This window comes from Panthera tigris, chromosome A2 (assembly GCF_018350195.1).
Source record: "Panthera tigris isolate Pti1 chromosome A2, P.tigris_Pti1_mat1.1, whole genome shotgun sequence".
Classification (NCBI taxonomy): Eukaryota; Metazoa; Chordata; class Mammalia; order Carnivora; family Felidae; genus Panthera; species Panthera tigris.
Window position 1 is genome coordinate 14,816,307 of NC_056661.1, and position 23,398 is coordinate 14,839,704.

Consider the following 23,398-nt stretch of genomic DNA (forward strand, 5'->3'; position numbering starts at 1 on the left):
TTTCTGCACATCAGCAATAACGCGGTTTTGCTTTCTTATCATTCATATATTCACTGGAGGAGCACTTTTCATTTCCTTCAAGAACTTTTCCTTCGCATTCACAACTTGGCTAACTGGTACAAGAGGCCTAGCTGCCAGCCCGTCTTGGTTTCCGGCACACCTTCCTAAATAAGTGTAATCATTTCTAGCTTTTGATTTAAAGTGACACATGGGGGCGCCTGGGTGGCGCAGTCGGTTAAGCGTCCGACTTCAGCCAGGTCACGATCTCGCGGTCCGTGAGTTCGAGCCCCGCGTCAGGCTCTGGGCTGATGGCTCGGAGCCTGGAGCCTGTTTCCGATTCTGTGTCTCCCTCTCTCTCTGCCCCTCCCCCGTTCATGCTCTGTCTCTCTCTGTCCCAAAAATAAATAAAAAACGTTGAAAAAAAAAAATAAAATAAAAAGCAAATACTCTTAAAAAAAAAAAATAAAAAAAAAATAAAGCGACACATGTGACTTTTTTTTTTTTTTTTTTTTTTTTTTTTTTACTTGAACACTTAGAAGCTATTGTAAGGTTACTAAATGGGCCTGATTTCCATATTGTTGTGTCTCTGGGAACAGGGAGGCCTGAGGAGATGGGAAGAGACAGAAGGAGCCAGATAGTCAAGCAGTCAGAAAACACATTTATTGATTGAGTTCGCCATCTTATATGGGCATGGTTTGTGGTGCCCAGAATAATGACAGCAGTTACCTCAAAGATCACTGATCACAGATCACCATAACAAATATAGTAATAATAATGAAAATTTTTGGAATATTGCGAGAATTAACAGAATGTGAACAGAGACACGATGTGAACAACTGCTGGCAGAAAAATGGTGCCAGCAGGCTTGTGCAGGCTCGTGCAGACCTTCAGTGTGTAAAACACGCAGCATCAACAAAGCACAGTAAAACAAAGAATGCCTGTACTTTGTAACCAGATACAGATACCATGTGTACGGAGTTCTGTGGGATGTGGTGGGGAAGGGGGAGTAGAAATAATTTTGAACAATTCTTCCCTTACAAGTGCTAAAAAGAGATATTAATAAATTTCATTTAGATCCACTTTCAAGATTCTGTCATATGTAATGTGTATTATGATTACTAAACAGGATAAGAGAAACTTATTTTTCTTCAAAGAGTCGCTAATTAGATTGGGTTAATATGAAATCTGTGATCTGGTGATGACAGTCTGATTCGTTTAGATTCACTGAGAGCAGTCAGTCAGAGGCTATTTTAGCTCAATTCTTGGTCCTAAAAGTTGAGAGATAAACATTTCTTTCCTGTTTCCTTTTCTTTCTTACTGGATCAATTACAGAGAAAGATGAGACTAATTACATGAAGTATTTCCAAGAGGCGATGTTGTTCTTTAAGAAATCCGAACAGGAAAAGAAGGTAGGAAACCGAGTCGGTATAAAGCGGATTCCAGATTTTTTAGACTTTCACTACGTGGTACCTTTCTGAGTGAAATAAAAAGTGGCACAATTAAATAAAACAAAGGAAAGCTATGGAAAATCTAATTTTGCCTTTGAGATTAAGTGTCAAGTTAGCGTTTGTTGCTTGGTTTGTGGAAATTTAGGGAGGCTGATTTACTTTTCATGTTTAACCAAATTATGAATTTCTTAAGTCTCTGGTAGAAAAAGTTACCCAATTAGAAGACCTCACCCTCAAAAAAGAAAAATTTATTCAGTCTAATAAAATGATTGTGAAATTCCGAGAGGATCAAATAATGCGCCTGGAGAAGCTCCACAAGGAATCCCGGGGAAGTTTTCTGCCTGCAGAGCAGGATCGCTTGTTGTCGGAATTAAGGGATGAGATCCAAACCCTGCGGGAACAAGTGAGTGCATGACATTTGTAGTATTTCTAAAAAGAAAGAAGGTTTGAGGCAAATATAAGTCTGTCGCCAAATTCGCTTAAGTTAATACAGTGGAAAGTGTTTTGAATGAATTCAGCTGAGGTGTGGTTGCACCTCCCCTGCCTCCATTTTCCAAGATGGCCGGCCGAAGGGGGCGGGGAGGAGCTTCGAAAAGTTGCTGTTAGGGCTTCCTCCCAGGCAAGGCGGGCAGCTGTGCTCGTCTCAATGGGCAGACTATCGTTACAGTGGGTTCCTTCCGACTTCTTGTTGCCGGTTTTCCTTTCCCTGGAGAGGATGGGTGGTTACTACAGGCACAACATTAAAAAAATGAAGAAAATCTGTTTCTGGCTTTTGTATCTTTCCGAGGCTTTTTTTAACGCATACTCAAACTAACGTGGATATTTTTACTCTTGTTCCTTTTTAACACAAAAGGCAACTTACCTTACACGCTTTACTGCTGCTCTTTTCCTGTAGTGTGTCTTGGAGGGCATTGAATTCTGGTCAAGAGAGAGTTTTCCTTATTCTTTACACTGTGTTCATGCCACCAGTCCCCACTGCATGAAGAGTCGGCCACAGTGTGCACCCTTTGTACTTCTCTCCTTATGAGCCCGTGCCTGCAGGAAAATCTCAAAGCACGACCCAGGCGTGGAAAAATGGCTCTGGAGGCGATGCACATATTTAGTGTGATCACACACGCCGGTTGCTTTCCACAGTCCTTGCCACGGGCCACCACCCCCAGTGCACGCAGCATTCCTAACGTTTCCTGATGGCTTTGCGGCAAGACTGGCCATTAAGGAGAAATGTCTGTCCATACGTAAGTCTGTCATTCTTCTGTGTCACAGATAGAGCACCACCCCAGGGTTGCAAAGTATGCTATGGAAAACCATTCCCTCAGGGAGGAGAACAGAAGATTGAGATTGTTAGAGCCTGTGAAAAGAGCCCAAGAAATGGATGCCCAGACCATTGCAGTACTAGAAAAAGCTTTCTCCGAACTATCTGGCACAGAGAAAAAGGACAAGGGTAAGAAATGATGGTTGTCTGCATGCCTTGTAGGGGCTGGGAGGCTGTTTGAAAGGGCATTTATATTACCTCACAGGCGGGGTCTTCATTTTAGCCTCTAGACCTGGTGTGCATATACATACTTACGCTTTTATGTATCAAAAGGCATTTCCTAAAGCTTTTTTTCACAAATCACATGTAGTGAGTTATGTAGGCTAACTGACATGTCAATGAAACATATATCTGTTGCGTTGATAAAGACAGTTTTTATTTCTGTTTTGTTGATAAAAGATTCAGATATTACTTACAATTTTTATTAAATGAAACTTACCTGTTAGAAGTATTTGAAATTAAAAGTGCTTAACTAATCAACACGGATGAATGTTGAGTAGAGACGTTTACCTGTCCAGCTAAGGTCTGTGCATCGCGAGAGGCAGTGGAAAGTCAGGGTCCTGATCCCAGCACGGTGCTTGCAGCCTGAAGACATGGGTGCCAGTTATGTTGACCAGCATACACTGTTAGTCCCAGGTGGTTCCCGTCTATTTGTATTCTGTGAAAAGTGGCTCAGTTAGTGGGATTTGGCAACAAAGTCTGTGTTTGCCCCACTTTTTTTTTTTTTTTTTTTTTTTTTAAGTTTTATTTATTTGGAGAGAGAGGGCCCGCAAACGGGAGGGGCAGAGAGAGGGGGAGATAGAGAATCCCGAGCAGTCTCCGTGTTGCTGGCACACAGCTCGATGCATATCTCAAACTTACAGACTGTGAGATCATGACCTGAGTTGAAATCAGGAGTCAGTCGCTTAACCAACTGAGCCACCCAGGTACCCCAGTGCATTTGCCCCATTCTTAGAGTGAATATTTTTGTGGGCTTTTCTCATATTCGGTGGCAGCCTTTGTGTCATTCCAGGTTGCAATTAAGAAAACCCTAATGTTATCAGCACTCATGACGAAGCCTGTTCATTTATTAAAAAAAAAAAAAAATTTTTTTTTAACGTTTATTTATTTTTGAGACAGGGAGAGACAGAGAATGAGCTGGGAAGGGGCAGAGAGAGAGAGGGAGACACAGAATCCAAAGCAGACTCCAGGCTCTGAGCTGTCAGCACAGAGCCCGACATGGGGCTCAAACTCACAGATGGTGAGATCATGACCTGAGCCGAAGTCGGACGCTCAACCGACTGAGCCATCCAGGCGCATCCCCCCCCAAATTTTTTTTTAATGTTTATTTTTTATTTTTGAGAGAGACAGAATGTGAGTGGGGGAGGGGCCAAGAGAGAGGGAGAGACAGAATCTGAAGCAGGCTGCAGGCTCTCAGCTGTCAGCACTGAGCCACCCAGGCACCCCTGTGCCCTTTTTAAATTTTCATTTTGCAAGCCTTCTTCCATTCTGTTATGACTCAATAAAAGAATAAAATTCACAGTGTTTGGTTTGTAGAGAGACTGATTTTAGACGTGAAGTTAAGGTCACGATTTTTGCTCTTTATTTCAGCTATTTTTCCCTACAATACTCTCTAGTTTTTTCGCCATTTTGACCTCAAATAATTCCTTGACTTACATACCTTTGAAAGATACTAAGGGTCATTTCTGGATCCCACCATCTTCCAAACAAGAATCATTCTCTAAATAACTTTTACATAAGTTTTCCCTCGGTGGAGCTCATTGGAACTCTCTTCAACATAATTAGTCTTCTAAACAATTCCTGAAAATATTTTCCACTTGTTAGATGGTACCAAGCTCTTTCAACTTGCTGCCTTTGCTATTTGGTTCCTTTTCTGAATAATTTATTGACTGGTGATATTAGCCTTTGGCATGAATTTCTGCAGTATTCGCCCGTTGATGGTTCACCATCCAGCCGTGTGTGTGTTGTACTTCATGGCTTGCTCTTTCCCCTGATGGAAAACGTGTTGCCTTAAATACACCCCTACATCCTGTGGCTTCTCAACCTCTCAAAAATCAGTACTCTCTGACACCCTGTGTGGTGTCTTTGTCTCTTGCTGAGCTATATACAGGCTCTTGTTTTTTAGGGTCCACCTTCCAACCCATCTCTCATTTTTCCTTCTTTGCTTCAAAATTAATACCTGGCCGAGAACTTAAAAAAAATGTACTCTGTTATTCTTGTCTTTCAAAGACCGAGTTGTTTCCTTATTACCAGGTCAACCGGGATTTTCTCCTAAAGCACCAAAGGAGCCATGTTCTTTAGTGAACACTGAGAAGTTGAAAACACAACTCCTGCAAATTCAGGCAGAGCTGAATAATTCAAAGCAAGAATATGAAGAATTCAAAGAACTAACGAGGTAAGGTGTAAATACCCATTCGTGCTTACCTATTTCAGTATCTTTTAGTGTTGAGTTGTTTTCGTGTTTAATATTGATAATTTGAGCATTTTACTTTAAATATGAATTCGCATTTAGCAACTAACCTGTGGCGTGAAGAAAAAGCTCTTTTAATATATTTAATGAACTAAATGATACGGATGTTTTCACTGATACACCTGTATCTGGTTACCAAATTTAAATCAGTGTTTTTATGAATGAAGTCAGGATTTTTAGAAATTATAGGTTTGTTAATATTCTTTATGCTCTTTGTGTAAAGGAAAACGAAGATGAACCACATTCATATTATAACTAAGATTAATCCTGTCCTAAAAAAAAGAAGCGTTTATTTTAAAAATAATGTATCATGTGTGCTATCGTCATGGACTACTTGGGCTTTTGAATTGGAACTCTACCATTTACTAGTTAAATACTTTACACTGTAGTTAATTCTCATATGCTGTATTTTCCCCAACTGGAAAATGAAGGTAATAATCTAAGAATATCTCTGAGTTAGAAAACTATCAAGTTATGTGAGAGTATAAAGTGTAAAGTGTTTGGGCGCCTGGGTGGCTCAGTCGATTGAGCGTCCGACTTCGGCTCAGGTCATGGTCTCACGAACGTGAGTTCGGGCCCCGTGTTGGGCTCTGTGCTGGCAGCTCGGAGCCTGGAGCCTGCTTCGGATTCTGTGTCTCCCTCTCTGTTCCTCCCCCACTTGCACTCTTTCTTTCCGTCTGTCTGTCTGTCTGTCTGTCTGTCTCTCTCAAAAATAAAGATAAAAAAAAATTTTTTTTAAGTGTAAAGTGTTTTACAAATGTATGACATTACTTATTACCTAAAATACTTGACTTTTAAATATCTCTTAGGAAAAAGCAGCTAGAATTGGAGTCAGAGCTTCAGTCTTTGCAAAAAGCAAACCTTAATCTTGAAAACCTTTTGGAAGCAACAAAAGCCTGCAAGCGACAAGAAGTTTCTCAGCTGAATAAAATTCATGCCGAAACGCTTAAGGTGGGCGATCTGAAGCACTTCTTCGATCCTAAGTCAGTTTGATCTCATTTTGTTAACAGTGGAGAGAATCTGCACTGATGGTTGCCAGATACAATAGAATCTCTTGCAGACGGTTAACTCCAGGGTGACTCTGGTCCTAGTGCTCTGATGTCTGGCTCCAGGGGTGGGGTGGGGTGGGGTGGGGTGGGGTGGGGTGGGGAAGCATGTGGCATTTGAAATCAGACCTGGGTTCAAGTTTTCATCTGTCACTAAACTTAGGCAGGATTTCCTAACTTCTTTAAAAAAATATTTCTTTTAATGTTTATTTGTATTTTGAGAGACAGAGAGAGACAGAGCACAAGTTGGCGGAGGGCAGGGAGAGAGGGAGACACAGAATCCGAAGCAGGCTCTGAGCTATCAGCACAGAGATGTCTCGAACTCATGAGACATGAGATCATGAACTGAGCCGACGTCAGATGCTCAACCAACTGAGCCACCCAGGCGCCCCAGGGTTTCCTAATGTCCAAGCCTCATATTTATGATCTCCAAATTAAGGGTGAGACTAATTTGACTGTAGGTTTTTTAGAACATCACATGGGATAGTAGAGTGCCTGGCGCCTGGTGGATCTCGGCAGCTGTTGCTATAACGTACTGTGTACCCACAGCTGTTGTAGAAGAATAGACATTTTAAAGACAAAGACCCCTAAAGGATCCAGGTAACACTAATGATAATAGGAGGGCTTCTTTCCCTAAACAACCATAGCCTTCATAAAAGAAAAAAAAAATGAACATCTAAGAATGCGGAGAGGAGGAGAAGCAAAAGATTAAAGAGGTGATGATGCTGATGCCAGTGATTGAGCTTTTGGACCAAATTCTCTGAAGGCTAAAAAAATGTTTCTTATACATCTTAAAAATAGATGTTTATCCCTACTGGTTATTTTACAAGGGATATTTTTGGTGTCACTTAATAGACTTCTTTTAAAAGAAATTTTATTCATTCATTTGAATAGGCAATTCACATGGCTGGAATTGTTAAAGGTACAAAGAATATATGGTGACAATCTCTCCCTGCTGTCCTTCCTGCCAACCATCCAAGGCCCTTTTTGGAAGTAGTCACTGTTACTGAGTCTTGGTTTTGGTTTCCATCCTTTAATTTTTAATTTTTTTCTTTTTTTCAATTTTAATTGAATTCTAGTTGACATACAATATTATTGTTGTAGCTTCAGATGTACAACATAGTGATGTGACCATTCTATACATTGTGCAGTGCTTACCCAGTAAGTATAGTCCCCATCTGTCACCATACAGAGTTATTACAATATGATTGACTGTAATCCCTATGCTGTACATTACATCCCTTTGGCTTATTTATTTTATAACTGGGAGTTTGTAACTCTTTTTTTTTTTTAATTTTTTTTTTTTCAACGTTTTTTTATTTATTTTTTTTGGGACAGAGAGAGACAGAGCATGAACGGGGGAGGGGCAGAGAGAGAGGGAGACACAGAATCGGAAACAGGCTCCAAGCTCCGAGCTGTCAGCCCAGAGCCTGACGCGGGGCTCGAACTCACGGACCGCGAGATCGTGACCTGGCTGAAGTCGGACGCTTAACCGACTGCGCCACCCAGGTGCCCCAGGAGTTTGTAACTCTTAATCCCCTTAGGCCATCTCACCAACCCCTTCTCCTCTGGCAACCACCATGAGTCTATTTCTGGTTTGTTTTGTTTTGTATTTAATTAATTAATTAATTTTTAATAGGGGCCCCTGGGTGGCCCAGTCAGTTAAGCATCTGTCTTCGGCTCAGGTCATGATCTCATGTCTCATGAGTTCAAAACATCTCTGTGCTGACAGTTCAGAGCCTGGAGTCTGCTTTGGATTCTGTGTCTCCCTCTCTCTCTATCCCTCCCCAACTTGCGCTGTGTGTTTGTGTCTCTCAAAAATAAATAAACATTAAAAAAAGATTTATAAAAAAATTTTTTTAATGTTTATTTTTGAGTAATCTCCACACCCACTGTGGGACTTGAACCCACAACCCCGAGATCAAGAGTCTCACAGTCTACTGACTGAGCCACGCAGGCACCCCTTGTTTTGTTGTCTTGGATTCCATATTTAAGTGAAATCATGTAGTATTTGTCTTTTCCTGACTTATTTCACTTAGCATGATACCCTCTATGTCCATCCATGTTGTCACCAATGGCAAGATCTCAATCTTTTATGGCTGAGTAACATTCGTGTGTGTGTGTGTGTGTGTGTGAGAGAGAGAGAGAGAGAGAGAGAGAGAGAGAGAGACATCTTTATCCATTTATCTATTGATGGACACTTGGGTTGCTTGTATGTCTTGGCTATTGGAAATAATGCTGCAGAAAAACATAGGGGTGAATATATTTTTTTCAAATTAGTGTTTCCATTTTCTTTAGGTAAATACCCAGCAATAGAATTTTGCTGGACCTATTGTAGTTCTATTTTAACTTTTTGAGAAACCTCCATACTGTTTTTCACAGTGGCTGCACGATTTACATTCCCACCAACAGTGCAGGAGGACTTCCTTTCTCTTGTCCTTTTAATACTAGCCATTCTGACAGGTGTGAGGTGTTGATTGCTCATGGTGGTTTTGATCTGTGTTTCCCTGATGATGAGTGATGTTGAGCATTTTTTCATGTGCATGCTGCCCATCTGGATGTTTTCTTTGGAAAAATGTCTATTTGGGTCCTCTGTCCTTTTTTAATTGGATTATTTGGGGTTTTTTGGTTTTGAGTTTTATGAGTTCTTTATATATTTTAGATCTTAAACCCTTATTGAATGTCATTTGCAAGTATCTTCTGCCATTCAGTAGGTTGCCCTTTTGTTTTGTTGGTGGTTTCCTTTGCTGTGCAAAAGCCTTTTACTTTGATGTCCCACTTGCTTATTCCTTTTTTCTTATTTTACACAAATGGTAACGTATTATACATATCATTCTACACCTGGTTTTTTTTGGATTTTCCTTAGAGTGTGTCCCATGACTAAAAAGAACTTTCTCTCTGTTTTGTTTTGTTTTGTTTTTGACAGCTGCACATAAATCTGTTCTATGGTTGTATCATGATTTATTTAACCTCGAAAATGCTATTTTAAAAAATAAAGGTAGAATGTTTTTCTTTGGTCTTTAAAAATGATGGCCTTTAAATTCTGTGTAGGAGATTATTTTAAAATATTTGCAGAGGGACGCCTGGGTGGCTCATTCGGTTAAGCATCTGACTCTTGGTTATGGCTCAGGTCATGATCTCACAGTTTGTGGGTTCAGTCCTCACATCGGGCTCTACACTGACAGTGTGGAGTCTGCTTGGGATTCTCTCTCTCTTTCTGCCCCTCCCCTACTTGCACACGCTCTCTCTTTCTCTCTCAAAATAAACTAAGAAAAAAAATTCCTGGGGTGCCTGGGTGGCTCAGTCAGTTAAGTGTCTGACTCTTGATTTCGGCTCAGGTTGATGGGATTAAGCCCTGAGTTGGGCTCTGCACTGACATTATGGAACCTACTTGGGATTCTCCATCCCTCTCTCTCTCTCCCCATTCCCCACTCTCTCTCTATCAAATAAATAAATAAACATTAAAAAAATACTTGTACAACATTGCCAAATGTTTTATAATCCTGTGTTTGTAGCCCTCTACCTTGGTAGAATTCTAGAGCTTGAAGCACCATGCATGGCAGGCTAGTCCTACTTCCTCCATTTATAGCTCCGCACATAAGACTAAAGCGATAACGTTTTGCCAAGAGTAGCCCAGCCCTTCAGAGCTTTCGTTGTTGTTCGTTTTCAACTATATGAGTACTTTATGAATACATTCTTCTTGTTTAGAAGAAACATATACATACATCTGTAAGTTTCGGTTCAAGTTCTTTTTCAGCACTATTGCCAGTCGGGTTCTAATCCAGTCCTTTATCCCCCATCCCTGGGAGTCATTTGTTATCAGTTTAGGAATCTTTTTACTTGGCAATTTTCTATGGTAAATATGCATGGACTGGGAAAATACGCCAAGTTATTTCATACATTGTTTTTTTGTTGTGCTTTGTTTTTAAAATTCATTGGAATCATCCTACATATGTTATTCTTCAGTGGACCTTTGTTAACTCTGGGTTATGCTGGGGTCATTCCACATTAACTAGTACGTAGAGCTCTACCTCATTTTACATCTAGGCTGCCATGTTTTGGACAACCCATGGCTTGTTTAGGTGTTTGCCAGGGTAGGTGTTCTTTGGGGGTGGAGTCTGTGGACGGAGTGGTCGTCTTCTGATGTCTCAGGAGTGGGGTCCTTCCCATTCAAGTGACCGCTGGGTGTCTGCACCATGTGCTCTCCCAGGAGGTCTGGGAGCCCTCACTGCCCAGCGCCAGCCCCTGGAACTGGCATTGTCTGACTCTTTAATGTTTGACAGTCTGATGGGTGAGGGATGTTCTCTTGTGAAGGTTTTAATTCTCATTTCTTTTACTTCTGTTAAAGTCTCATATCTATGATCGCTGTCCTTTTTCATGGAGGAAAAAGAAAAATAAGTCTGTTTTCCTACTAGTTGTTTTACCTTCTGATTTGTAGTTTTTAACGCGTTATTCTTTTGTGTGTCGTACGTACTACTGCCAGTGTATTCGCCGTCAGGTTGTTTGTCTTTTATCTTTGTATGTGATTCTGTTAAAAAGAACTTTTACAATTTTGATATAGCCAGGTTTATTCATCTTTCGTATTTGTGACTTATGTATTTTTTTTCTGGGTACAGTATACTTGATTGATGGTATGTGAGAAGGTAGGGCTCCCCAAGCCCCTCTCCTTTTTCAGGGGGTCTGGGATGGAAACTGTGTAGAGGTCAGGAGATTCTCAGTGTGTTGGGGATGAGTTGGGGAAAGGACTCCTCAGAAGCTGAGGGCCTCTGTCTTCCCCTTGCTCTCCTCAGGGCTGGTGGTCCAGGAGATGTTTACTCCTTGAGTGCCATGTGGACCATGAGGTCTACCACCCGGTTGCTGTAGCAAAGTTCATTGTCATACCAGGAAATGAGCTTAACAGAATGGTCATTGAGGCAATGCCAGCCCCAGCATCAAAGATGGAAGAGTGGTTGTCACTGTTAAAGTGGAGGACAAACCTGGTCCTCCCTGTAGCCCAGGATGCCCTTGAGGGGGCCCTCCAATGTCTGCTTCACCACCTTCTTGACGTCATCGTATTTGGCAGCTTTCTCCAGGCAGCGGGTCAGATCCATGGATCTGACACATTAGGAGTGGAAACATGGAGAGCCATGCCAGTGAGCTTCCTGTTCAGCTCAGGGATGGCCTTGCTTGCAGCCTTGGCAGCACCAGTAGAAGCAGGGCTGATGTTCTGGGTGGCAGTGATGGCATGGACTGTGGTCATGAGTCCCTCCATGATGCCAAAGTTTTCATGGATGACCTTGGCCAGAGGGGCCAAGCTGTTGGCGGTACAGGAGGCGTTGCTGACAATCTTGAGGGAGTTCTCATAATTCTCAGGGTTCACGCCCATCACAAACATGGGGGCATCAGCAGAAGGGGCAGAGGTGATGACCCTCTTGGCCCCACTCTTCACATGAGCCCCAGCCGTCTCTATGGTGATGAAGACCCCAGCAGACTCCACAATATATTCAGCACCGGCATCGTCCCATTTGATGTTGGTGGGATCTGGCTTCTGGAAGATGGAGATGGGCTCTCCATTGATGACAGGTTTGCAGTTCTCAGCCTTGACTGTACTATGGAGTTTGCCTTGGTTGGAATCGTACTAGAACATGTAGACCATGTAATTAAGGTCAATGAAGGGATCATTAATGGGAACAATATCCACTTAGCCAGGAGTTAAAAGCATTGCTGATGACCAAGTGCCTAATTTGGCTGAATCCGGTTACCCTGACCTTCACCATGGTATCTCGGGGACATGGCTGGCTACAGCAGAAGATGAGGCTGTCTGTCCAACGGGGAGGAGCAGAGAGCCTCTTTTATGTATTTTTAAAGGCCCAGACAGTCTCAAGATCATCAGTATAATTTTATTTTTACACTGAGATGTTTAATGCATCTGCTATTTTATTTTTGAATGGTGTGACTTAGGGATTTAACTTTTTTTTTTAATGTTCATTTTTGAAAGAGAGAGAGAGAGACAGAGGACAGAGAGACAGAGACTGAGCCGGGGAGGGGCCAAGAGAGGGAAACACAGAATCCGAAGCACAGAGCCCAACGCAGGGCCCAAACCCACGAACCTTGAGATCATGACCTGAGCCGAAGTCGGATGCCCAACAGACTGAGCCACCCAGGCGCACCAGGGATTTAACTTTTAATAGTCCTTGTTTTTCTCACTAATTTGAACTTTCAACATAAGTCACTCTTTTTCTGTGTATTTGATGTAGGCCAGGGAAATCTTTCCAATTTGTTCTCCTTTCACTCGTCTCTTCTTGTACAATTACTGTTTGTATGAAGTTTGGAATTGGCTGATCTAGTTTCAGTTTTAAAAATCTTGGGGTGCCTGGGTGGCTCAGTCGGTTAAGCGTCCGACTTCAGCTCAGGTCACGATCTCACGGTCTGTGAGTTCGAGCCCCGTGTCGGGCTCTGGGCTGATGATGGCCCAAAGCCTGGAGCCTGCTTCTGATTCTCTGTCTCCCTCTCTCTCTGACCCTCCCTCGTTCATGCTCTGTCTCTCTCTGTCTCAAAAATAAATAAACGTTAAAAAAAATATATATATATATTTAAAAAAAAAAAAGAAAAAATCTTAAGAGAATTTTCCTTGAGACCGCATTGAATTGATAAATTTGTTTCTACTTGGGCATTTCTCTGCTGCCTCTCAAGGATACTCTTCTTTTGATGATTAGAATTTCAATTTTATCCTTTCTGTTCACATGGTTATTACTCAGTGCTATGGCTGTGTTGTTCACGAGTGCTAATGTTGTCCATAATCACTTTTTGCCGCAGATTATAACTACACCAACCAAGGCTTATCAACTTTGGTCCCGACCAGTACCAAAACTAAGCCCCGAAGCAGGAAGCTCTGGCCCTGTGCATGCTCAGAATCCCAGCACATTAGATGATAATATCTTGAATGAGCCAGTTCCACCTGAGATGAACGAACAGGCTTTTGAGGCCATTTCTGAAGAGCTTAGAATGGTGCAGGTAATGGTTAGTTTTAGAAAAAGCAAGTAACTAGACATTCATTGAGAAACTCCCTGTATCATGTTAACTCTAATATGTAGTGTTCAAATCTGTGTGGTATTAAAATTGTATCTTGTTAAACATGGGTGTGTGAAAGCAGAAATCAGCCTGCTTTTGCTTGTTCTTTTTGTTTGCTCTGCGGTATTTAGCAAGTCCCACTCTCTAGTCTCCTCAGGTTTTGGCTCTCTCCTATATGAAGAGACCAGTCTTGTCCCCAGCTTCAAGTTCCAGAACTGGTTTATATAGCACAGTACTGTATCTGCAAAGAAAATTTAAATAATTGAAAGAATCTTCTTATAGATCAAATTGCAGACAGTTTTTGATGTATTTGAAAGAACATGTGAAGTGTGTTTATCTCAGAATTCTGGTGATTTATTTTTTCAGAAAGTTTTTCTGCTGTTTGACAATACTTAGAGTGAGCCAGACTACCCTCAAATTCCAAAAGTTCGCCCTTTCCAAGGCATGGAGGCCATTCTTGTAAAGTCACTCCATGCAGCCTTGGGAAAGCTTCTTAGAAGTCTCAAGATGCTCTATGATTGATTCCATTGAATCATTTTTCCCCTTTGTGTTTCAAATTATCCGCTTTGATGGACCACAAGTGTAATTCTGAAACATAAGTCATTAGTGTAGTCTTTGGAAATTGTTTTCTGGCTCCAAACTGGCCTTTGATATCTTTGTCTATGTGAGGTTTTGAATTTTATTCTATTTTATTTTATTTAGTGGAATGTTTGCGATTTCCACTGAAAAGAATTTTTGACAACTCAAGTTTTTGTGTTGCAGGAACAAATGAGTGCCCTTCAAGTCAAGCTGGATGAGGAAGAGCATAAAAACCTGAAGCTTCAGCAGCACATTGACAAACTGGAACATCATTCTATACAAACGCGGGAGGTGAGACCCAAGAGCAGGGCCTCAGAAGATGTATGAAACAGATCCTCAAAGGAAGAGTGTTACAAGAAGAACAGGACTTTGCAAAGCCTTTGTCAAGGCTCATTTGGGTTGTATTCTTTATTGTGTTACTTCACACACTGCTCTGATAATGACACACACCGCCTAGGCTGAATTCTAGCTCACTTAGTGGACAGTGCAGATAGGGCCCTTGCTCTCGGCTTGGAACAAGGCAGGGTAGATGGCCCAGGTGCTTGCAGTGGCCCTGCCTCTTTGTTGGTCTTCCTCACTGTAGTTCGTGGGAACGGCCGACTTTCTTCTGTCAGACACCTGAAGCTAGATTTTAAAAACAGAAACAAGGTAATGATTTGGAGAGTATCTTAGCATGCCGGTATTCCCTTTTCTAATCAATTTATCTTTTTCTCAAAGCTTTTCTCGTCAGAAAGAACTGATTGGACCAGACAACAGCAAGAGCATCTCTCACAACTGAATGTCCTTGAAAAGCAGCTTCGGGACGCTCAAACTAAGAATGAGTGTAAGTTCGAACGGCTGGGAGCTTTGTAATCTGAATACCGTGACTCAGTATCTTTTGACCTCTATGAGTAAATCTTGCCCCTATGTTGTTGGTTGTTTTGTTTTGTTTTTAATTAGATGACCAGACTTGGGTCTGCAAGGCAGTGGTAAGTAATAGTCTCATATCAGAAAGGGTGCTTTGCTTCAGGACTGGTCATAAACAAGTGATCGAACTGGTTGCTGAACCTTTTAATACTGCTTTGAAGATGAAGTGTCTTGAAATCATAAGACGAATAATATTTTGACAGTGAGAAAATAAAGAATAACTATGTATTTGTATGTGTCCATAGAGGTGGGAGTATCATTTGATTCCCAATTTTTTGCAGCTTATTTCTCCTTTCATCAAAGTGTTTGCAGCAGTTTGTAATAAAGCTAAAAGGCGGCCATTATGTTTTCTTTGATCTAAAGAGTTACTTGATGTCACCTCCAATTGGAGTTTTCTTAGAAGACCAGCAGTGTTTAACCCATTTTGGAATGTTCTGGTGTATCACCAAAGGGTTTTCAATAAGTAAGATTAGGTCACTTAAAATATGTTAAATCTATTGATTTTTTTTCTCCCTTATATTAAAAGTTGCCATACACATGCCTCAGGAGAAAGTGGAACCGTCAAGTGACCTGCAGATCAGGGACAGATGTTAACCCTTTACTTTTTTTGTAGAAATATACCAAAAATCATAAACGAGGAGGAATAAAATAGAAATCTCTGTGCCCCTAGGTACCTACCACTTGGTTGGTCAACATCTTAAGATTGGTCTCTCCAACTTGTTTTTGCTGTTTGTGTGGAAATATCCATCCAACCTCTTTGTCTACTTTGTTAAAAAAAGTGTGTGTGTGTGTGTGTGTGTGTGTGTGTGTGTGTGAAGAAACCTGTTGAGGATGTATTTTGTTTTGTTTTTTAGTTTTGAAAAGTGAGGTGCATGACCTGCGAGTAGTTCTTCACTCTGCAGACAAGGAGCTGTCTTCCATGAGGCTGGAGTATAGTTCGTTCAGAGAGAGTCGGGAGAAAGAGCTGAGTAGCCTCTCTGATCGACACGCGCACACGCAGCTCCAGCTGGAGAGCGTCAGGTAGAGTTGTTCTGTTATGCTGTCCCGTCGCCTGGTTGGGGCCTGCAGTCCAGGACTGCTCGCCGTGCAAGTGCTATAAACCCAACTCGAACTAGTTAAACAAAAAGGTAAATTACTGGCTCACAATAACGGGGAGGCCTAGAGGGGATTTTGGTTTCAGGGGCAAACTAGACCGAGTCTCAAAAGATACTGTCAGTGCACATTTCTCTCTGTCTCTGTCTCTCTGTCTCTGTCTCTCTCAGTTCCTGCTCTGCTTCCCTCGTTACGTTGCCCTTACTCAGTCCTACTATTGAGAGCCTTCCTCTCTGTGACGGGGAACAGATCGCCTCAGACCGCTGCATATTCTCTTAGCGTAATGACCCCTGTGATGAAATCCTCTGTCCCAGAAGGCATGTATCAATCCCAGGGAAAATCTGAATTGGTTTTGCCGGAGTCCTCTGCTTACCTGCGGACCAGTCACTTCCCAGGGGTTCGAGGGGATATAGGCCCAACATAGGTGATGCACCTTTTCCAGAGGGAGAGGTATGCTCTTATTAGAAGAAGGGACAGTACAAGGTAGAACAGATCAGTAGTTGTCACTGTTGTCCACAGTAACTTGTCAGAGGCTGGCAGGAGTCAGTGCTGGTAATCTTGAAATAAAGGAATGACAGATATAAGGGGTTTGTTTTTACTACTCTTTTCCTTGCCAATTTCAACCTTTTATAAAATCATTTTGTGTTTTGGTTGCCGTCGTATGGGTCCGTGGCAATAATTTAATAATGGACATTTGGCACGTGATACTGTGAGCATGATACATGTTGCAAAGGTTTAAATCTGCAGTTTCTACGTGTTTTCCGCACGAGGAATTAAAATAGAGGAAGAAAATTTGAGATCTGCAGACCGGATTCATCCATAAACATGTTTTTGCTGGATCTTCCCAGTGTGGTTTTTAAAAAGTTTAGCATAGGGGCGCCTCGGTGGTTCAGTTGGTTGGGCATCTGACTTGGGCTTGGGTCATGATCTCATGGTTTGTGAATTCAGGCCCCGCCTTGGGCTCTGCTGACAGCTCGGAGCCTGGAGCCTGCTTCGGATTCTGTGTTTCCCTCTCTCTCTGCCTGCCTCTGTCTGTCTGTCTGTCTGTCTCTCTCTCAAAAATAAACATTTAAGAAAAAAGTTTCGCATTGCATTCTTAAGATTGAGAGCTTTCTTGTAAAAATCCATCTTTCAGCATCCCCTGAAATCCCATCCCTGCCCCCTGAATGACTCCTTTCCCGTGAGTTGGGCGGGCGCTGTCAGCCTCCACTGCCCCTGTTTCCCCAGCACCGAGTTGCCATTTGTCATCCCTGGTGCACTGTTGTTTTTTTCTTACCAGGCATTTGTGGGGTTTTTTTTTGTTGTTGTTGTTTTTAATCTTTATTTATTTTTGAGAGAGAGAGAGAGAGAGCGAGAGAGCGAGCATGAGCAGGGGAGGAACAGAGAGAGAAGGAGACACAGAATCCGACGCAGGCTGCAGGTTCTGAGCCATCAGCACAGAGCCCGATGCGGGGCTTGAACCCATGAACTGTGAGATCATGACTTGAGCCAAAGTCGGACGCTTAACCGACTGAGCCACCCAGGCGCCCCACCAGGCATTTGTTTTTAACATCTGAATCACTGACCCTAATCTTGGCTGTGTCATAAATTAACTTTGTGTGAGTTTTTTGGAAAGGTCACTCCACTTATCTCGTTGGATTTTAATTTCCTCATGTTTATAAGTCATTTGAACCAGATCTAAAATATTAAGAATCCACTATATCTGACTATGTACTTAAATTCTGTCTTAAAAATAGCGAGTACTTCTTTGCTTTTTAAATTTGATATAATTTTTCTCAGTGTCTCAGGTTTAACTCTCTTGCTCAAACCGAGTGTATCACTCTTTGGGCTGCTTATACTCCATGGCCCCACAGGTGGTGAGAAGGCCCCTGCGTGAAATAGCCCAATACTGCTATGTGTTCCTTGAATCATTTGGCTGCTTTCTATACTCAGTTTGTATCATAAATACACACATCTCTCTCTGGTCTATTGTCTGTATGCCTCTCTTTAGCAATTGATTTATACCACTTTGGTTTTGTTTTTTGGGGTTTTTTTTTGTAAGTTTATTTGTTTTGAGAGAGAGCACACATGAGCAGGGGAAGGGCAGAGAGGGAGAACGAATCCCAAGCAGGCTCCACGCTCTCAGCACAGAGCCCAATGCAGGGTTCAAACCCACAAACCGACCATGACCTGAGCCGAAATCAAGAGTCGGACGCTTAACCGACTGAGCCACCCAGACACCCCCGTCCCACCTTGTAATGTGCCACTTCTGCTCTGCTTTCAGCAAGTAAAGCAGATGAATCCCTGCCTAATCTGTTGACAAGCTGGGACATCTCTTTTGGATGGTGCAGAGTCAGGTTCATTGTTCACTAATTCTTGGCCGAGCCCTCGATGTTTGGGCCTGTCACAGCAGGTGCAGAGCAGAACGAGAGGATGAGAACCTCAGAAGCAGGAAACAATAATCACGTGAATTAAGAAATGGTTCTTTCTGAGGGAGTTACTCTCTTGCTCAAACCAAAGCCACGTTTGCCATCTTAAAATCTTCCTAGAATTGAGAGGATATGTGATGAATGAATAGAGGTGAGGTGTCAACAGAATTAAGTGAATGGCCATTTCCTAGCTTACGTAAGGAAGGGTTAGGTCTGGAACTCCCTAAAATGAATCCACGACTCAAAATGGCCCACAAGTTAAACATGTCTGGTTGAGACCATGGGAGGCAGAATGAGGAGGTATATGGCTCAAGCTAACATGCCCACCCTGTCTCCTCCGGCCCCGTCACACCGCTCTGTGGTCCATTGTGTGTCACGTGTTTGTGCATCGTGGGCATCCCACACACGGTCACGTCAGTCAAGGCTTCTGTAAGTTGGGCACGGTCTGTAGACAGGAGCAGTGGAACTGCCGGTAATTGAACTCGCAGAACTACATTTGATGTTTATATTGACCATTGTAAAAATGTTTTCCTGATAAAGATTAGAAAAGGAAAAGCTTCTTGAGAGCAAAGCCTGCCTACAGGATTCCTATGACAACTTACAAGAAGTAATGAAGTTTGAAATTGACCAACTTTCAAAAAACCTCCAAAACTGCAAAAATGAAAATGAAACTCTGAAATCAGATCTGAATGTAAGTTAAGAAAGGTATTGGTTATTGATGAATTTGTCCTGAATGTGTGATTGTTCCCTGGAGCACAGGGCAAGGCCTGTTTATTGACCTCTTCCTAACTTCTGTACTGGCCCCTCGTGCCTGCCAACATAGAAGGTACTTGATGTGTTTGTTGACTGTGCATTGCTAGTAACAATTTCTTAAAATCTAATATAACATTGTCTTTTAGAATTTGGTGGAGCTTTTTGAGGCAGAAAAAGAACGCAATAACAAATTATTATTACAATTTGAAGAAGATAAAGAAAACAGTTCTAAGTGAGTGCTATTTATCTTTTCCATTAGTTGACTAGAGTATCATTTACTATCACATTCTTTATCTTGAGTTGTTTGGGTTTTTTTTTATTGCTGATGCCCTGTAAGGTTATTTTTTTAAAACATTCCAAAATGAATATCCGATTCTTTTGTATAAGAGGCTATGTAGAGAAACTTAATTTTTCAAAAGCATTCAGGAAGTAGCTATGCTACTTTTGAAATGAATAGCAGTTGATGGTGATCAGAACTCTGGTCCTTCTATAAATAAATCTCGGTATTTTTATAACTGGAAGGTGGGGACTGATTTTTATTTCTGTCTCTACTATTCTTTTTCTAGCTGCTCTGTTTTTCTCTTGGTCCTTTAATATGGAATGCCATTGTCCTTCTTGCCTATCTCTCCAAGTTCTTTTCCTTGGTGATCTCTGTCAGTCTCCTGGCCTCAGCCAGCAGGATGATCATTACTGTAGCAAGAGGAAGTATTTGTTTATTCAGCAGATACCTGTAGAGTTTTCAGTATGACTCGGCTTCTCTTCTAGGCCTGGGGATACGGAGGTAACTACATCTAGTGGACATACATCTTAGCTGGGAAACAGTTAACCATTTAGTTGTTCAAACACTAGGTGATATCCAACAAGCCAGGCACTATTCTGGTAAGTGCCAGAACACTTATTTAGAGGTAAGACAGTGAACAAAATATCCCCATCCCCGTGAGTTTCACATTCTAGCACAGAGAGATAGGTAATAAACACATGCTTATGTCAGCAAGTCCTGAGTGCGCCAAAGAAAGAGAAACTCGTAGCACAAAGATAGGTTCTCTTTGGTTTGTTGAAGAAACGGGTTCAGATCTTGACTCCTGCTGGAACGCAATGCCTGATGCCAAGCGTGTGCCAAACAAAGTTCCGTTGCCGTTCACGGAATCTCTTCTGTACAAATGCACTCACTTCCTGTTTCCATTGGATGAAGTCATGAGTAAAAAAGATCATTCTTTTCTTTCAGAGAAATATTAGAAGTTCTTGAGGTTGTGCACCAGGAGAAACAGAAAGAGATAGCCAAATGCGAGCAGCAGGTGAGTGATCTGTGCTCTTAATTCTAGCCTTTGAGGTCTGTAACTCCTGGTCCGGTGTCTGGAGAGGTGCATTATGAACAAGGTTTCAGCTCTCAGGTGTCGAAAATAGGTAGTAAAAATAGATGGGCTTTTTGGTTGGTTGTATTATTTTTGAACTCTTGTTTTTCTAACTCCTTGGAAGGCTATAATCATACTTTGTTGGTGGCCCCCTGGTGGAGACCCACAGAATCAATGCCTTTTAACCCAGCTTCTCCTTTTCAAGTGTTACCTGATGAGCACCATACAATATGAAAAGGAGATTTCAACTTCTTTTTTTTTCCCCCCTATATGTGTATGTGGTTGGCTTTGGAATTTAATTCTTTTTCTAAAAATAGTTATTTTTCCCCATAGATGGCAAAAGTACAGAAACTGGAAGAGAGTTTATATGCTACCGAAAAAGTAATTCGTTCTCTGGAAAAGTCTAGAGATGCTGACAAGGTTGGTAGAGGTTGAAGCTGAATCCTCTTTATTTTCTTCATAAGTGAGGCTTTAATGTTCCCGTCCCCTGCTCGCAGGGTGACTGGTAGCTGGCATTCCTGTAGACACTTAGGCCTTGTTTGTCTTCCAAGGTTGGCAGAGAAGGGGATCTTCTATTATTATTATTATTATTATTATTATTATTATTATTAATTCTCCATGTAACTTCAAGAGGAAACTGTTCTACTACTTCTGATGGCACTGTTTCTATTTTTATTATTATTTTATATACTTTTTTATTTTGGGGTGGGGGTAGAGGGAGAGGGAGAGAGAGAATCTTAAGCATGCTTGATCCCAGTAACCATGAGATCATGACATGAGCTGCAATCAAGAGACGGATGCTTAACCGACTGAGCCACCCAGGTGGCCCGCTGGTAGCACTGTTTCTAAAACCCATCCTGCCTCTCTTTACTAGGCTGCTGTTAGTGTGAGCCTTTCTGGTTGACTCTGAGTCCCATGATACAAACTGTCAGATTTCTGGTGTGTTGTCTTTAATTAGGATAGTAAATGAAATATGCATGTGCAAGTATAAAATTAGGTATAAATTTCTTATATGCCTACCTATAATTCATTCAGAAAAACCAAAGCAAATGATTAAGTAAAATAGAGTAAGGCCATTAATATACAAACTGATAATAATATAATGTGATGTATTTTGCTAAAACAAAATGGACTTCTCCTGTTTTCTTTCGGAGAGGTAAACTGTTGTTTACCGCAGTAATGGTCTCCTCCTTAATGTCATTGGGTGTGAAGACATTGTTTCTCTCCTCATCAGGAAGTTGTAGCTGACCTCATGAGCCAGATCCAGGAGCTGAGAACATCGGTGTGTGAAAAAACAGAAACCATAGACACCCTGAAGCAAGAACTGAAGGACATCAGTGTAAGTTCTGTAACCGACAAGATACATTTGAGCACTTCCCAGATTCTTCAAGAGTTTGACAAATGCTACACCAGAACAAAAGGATTGCTGTGGTCAAATCGGTTTGGAAATCCTAGTCAAAGCCTCAACAGGTTTCTGGATTCGCAGAACTTACAGAGCTTTTAATATGCTGACCCATGCGAGGCGGTGCCCGCTGCCGCCCTGCTCTGATCGTCCCGGCCTGGCCTGAGTTCAGTGCTCTGTGTGCACCGATTGGGAATTGCTGATCAGAAGCAGGCCGGTTGTAATCTGTGATAGTTAAGGGTATGTGGTGTTCCTTCGTTGCTTTGAGGAAAAACAATGACACATTTTGGTTAAGTTCAGAGACATTCCTTGTATAGCGAGTGAGTTTTTCCATTATTGGACTTTCTGGTTTCCTCAAGTAAGTATTTTCTACGAGTAACTACTTTCCCCCTCACGCGTGCACATATCTAAGTTGAATGTTGGTGCTTCCTCCTCACCTCGGGTCAAGGTGAAGTTTTTTTGCCCACGTTGGTCATTCCTCTGCTACAAAGGGAGGTTGCTGTTCTCACGTTTGTTGCTGAAGGCAGTTTCTTGATAAAGGTGTGATAGTAATTTATTAATATGGGGCGCCCAGCTGGCTCAGTCGATGAAGAGTTTGACTCTTGGTCTCTGGGTCGGGAGTTTGAGCCCCACTGTTAGGGGCAGAGATGACCAAAAAACAGTAAGAAAACCTGAGTGGTTTTTCACCGCTCCCTGTGGGACTTTTTGACTTCTCTTTACCATTCATGCACTTATCCTTCCATTCGTTTGTCCAATAAATAGTTATTGAACTATTTGTGTTAGTCTCATCATCACCTCGGAGCTCAGACTCCTTCTTGTTATTTTAGTGAAAAAATAAGCACAGGAAAGCAGACAGCTCTTACAACTTTCTTTCTGCAGTGCAAACACAACTCTGCTTTGGCTGACAAGGAAGAGAGCAAAGTGTTGATTAAGAAACAGGAAGTGGAGATTCTGGACCTGAAAGAAGCCCTTAGACTGAGAATACTCTCTGAGGACATAGAGGTACATGTTAACACATCCTGACTCTTTTTTGCCTTTTTCCTTGTCAATGTTTGTATGTGTATGTGTGTGTGGAGGTTATTAATGAAGAAATAGAGGGCTTTTTAAAGGGACAAGTCCTAATTAGAGCCATTTTCCCATAGGGTAGTTAGGCCAGTAATAGATAACACTAAAATTGTTATACTTTATCCAGTTGACATGCATTCATTTGTGCTAACACCTGGTAAGTTCCTGTAACTGACCCTCTTCCCAAAGGGGAGCAGAGTGGCCACTGCGTTTACTTGGTGGAGTGGTAGCAGCAGGGAGCAAAGAAAGATCAGGTTAACAGGTTAACCAGCTGAGGTAGGTTTTAGCTAAAGTGGGTTTTAATTTTTCGTTGTTGGTGTAAATGTGTCTATTTTTAAATGAAGCAGTACTGGGACGCCTGGGCGGCTCAGTCAGTAGAGCGGCCAACTCTCCATCTTGGCTCAGGTCATGATCCCAGGGTGGTGAGATTGAGCCCCGTTGGGCATGGAGCCTGCTTAAGATTCTCTCTCCCTCTTTCTCTGCCCCTCCCCTCCACGTGCGCAAGCTCGCTCTCT

General features: G+C 41.9%; 1 protein-coding gene across 5 annotated transcripts in view; it reads left to right on the top strand.

The window, feature by feature from the left end:
* KIF15 (kinesin family member 15) overlaps positions 1-23,398 on the top strand; it is a 77,759-nt gene that overhangs the window by 37,883 nt on the left and 16,478 nt on the right. For all 5 annotated transcript variants that reach the window (XR_006214750.1, XM_042978722.1, XM_042978719.1 and 2 more), the window contains exons 12-26: positions 1,333-1,409; positions 1,642-1,851; positions 2,712-2,889; positions 5,014-5,155; positions 6,040-6,181; positions 13,072-13,269; positions 14,089-14,196; positions 14,623-14,728; positions 15,666-15,831; positions 18,852-19,002; positions 19,211-19,296; positions 20,290-20,359; positions 20,750-20,836; positions 21,651-21,755; positions 22,698-22,820. Coding sequence is in view for 4 of the 5 variants with exons in the window: in XM_042978722.1 (XP_042834656.1) it covers positions 1,333-1,409; positions 1,642-1,851; positions 2,712-2,889; positions 5,014-5,155; positions 6,040-6,181; positions 13,072-13,269; positions 14,089-14,196; positions 14,623-14,728; positions 15,666-15,831; positions 18,852-19,002; positions 19,211-19,296; positions 20,290-20,359; positions 20,750-20,836; positions 21,651-21,755; positions 22,698-22,820 (1,949 nt within the window). In the remaining variant the exon portion in view is untranslated. The remainder of the gene's footprint in view (positions 1-1,332; positions 1,410-1,641; positions 1,852-2,711; positions 2,890-5,013; positions 5,156-6,039; positions 6,182-13,071; positions 13,270-14,088; positions 14,197-14,622; positions 14,729-15,665; positions 15,832-18,851; positions 19,003-19,210; positions 19,297-20,289; positions 20,360-20,749; positions 20,837-21,650; positions 21,756-22,697; positions 22,821-23,398) is intronic.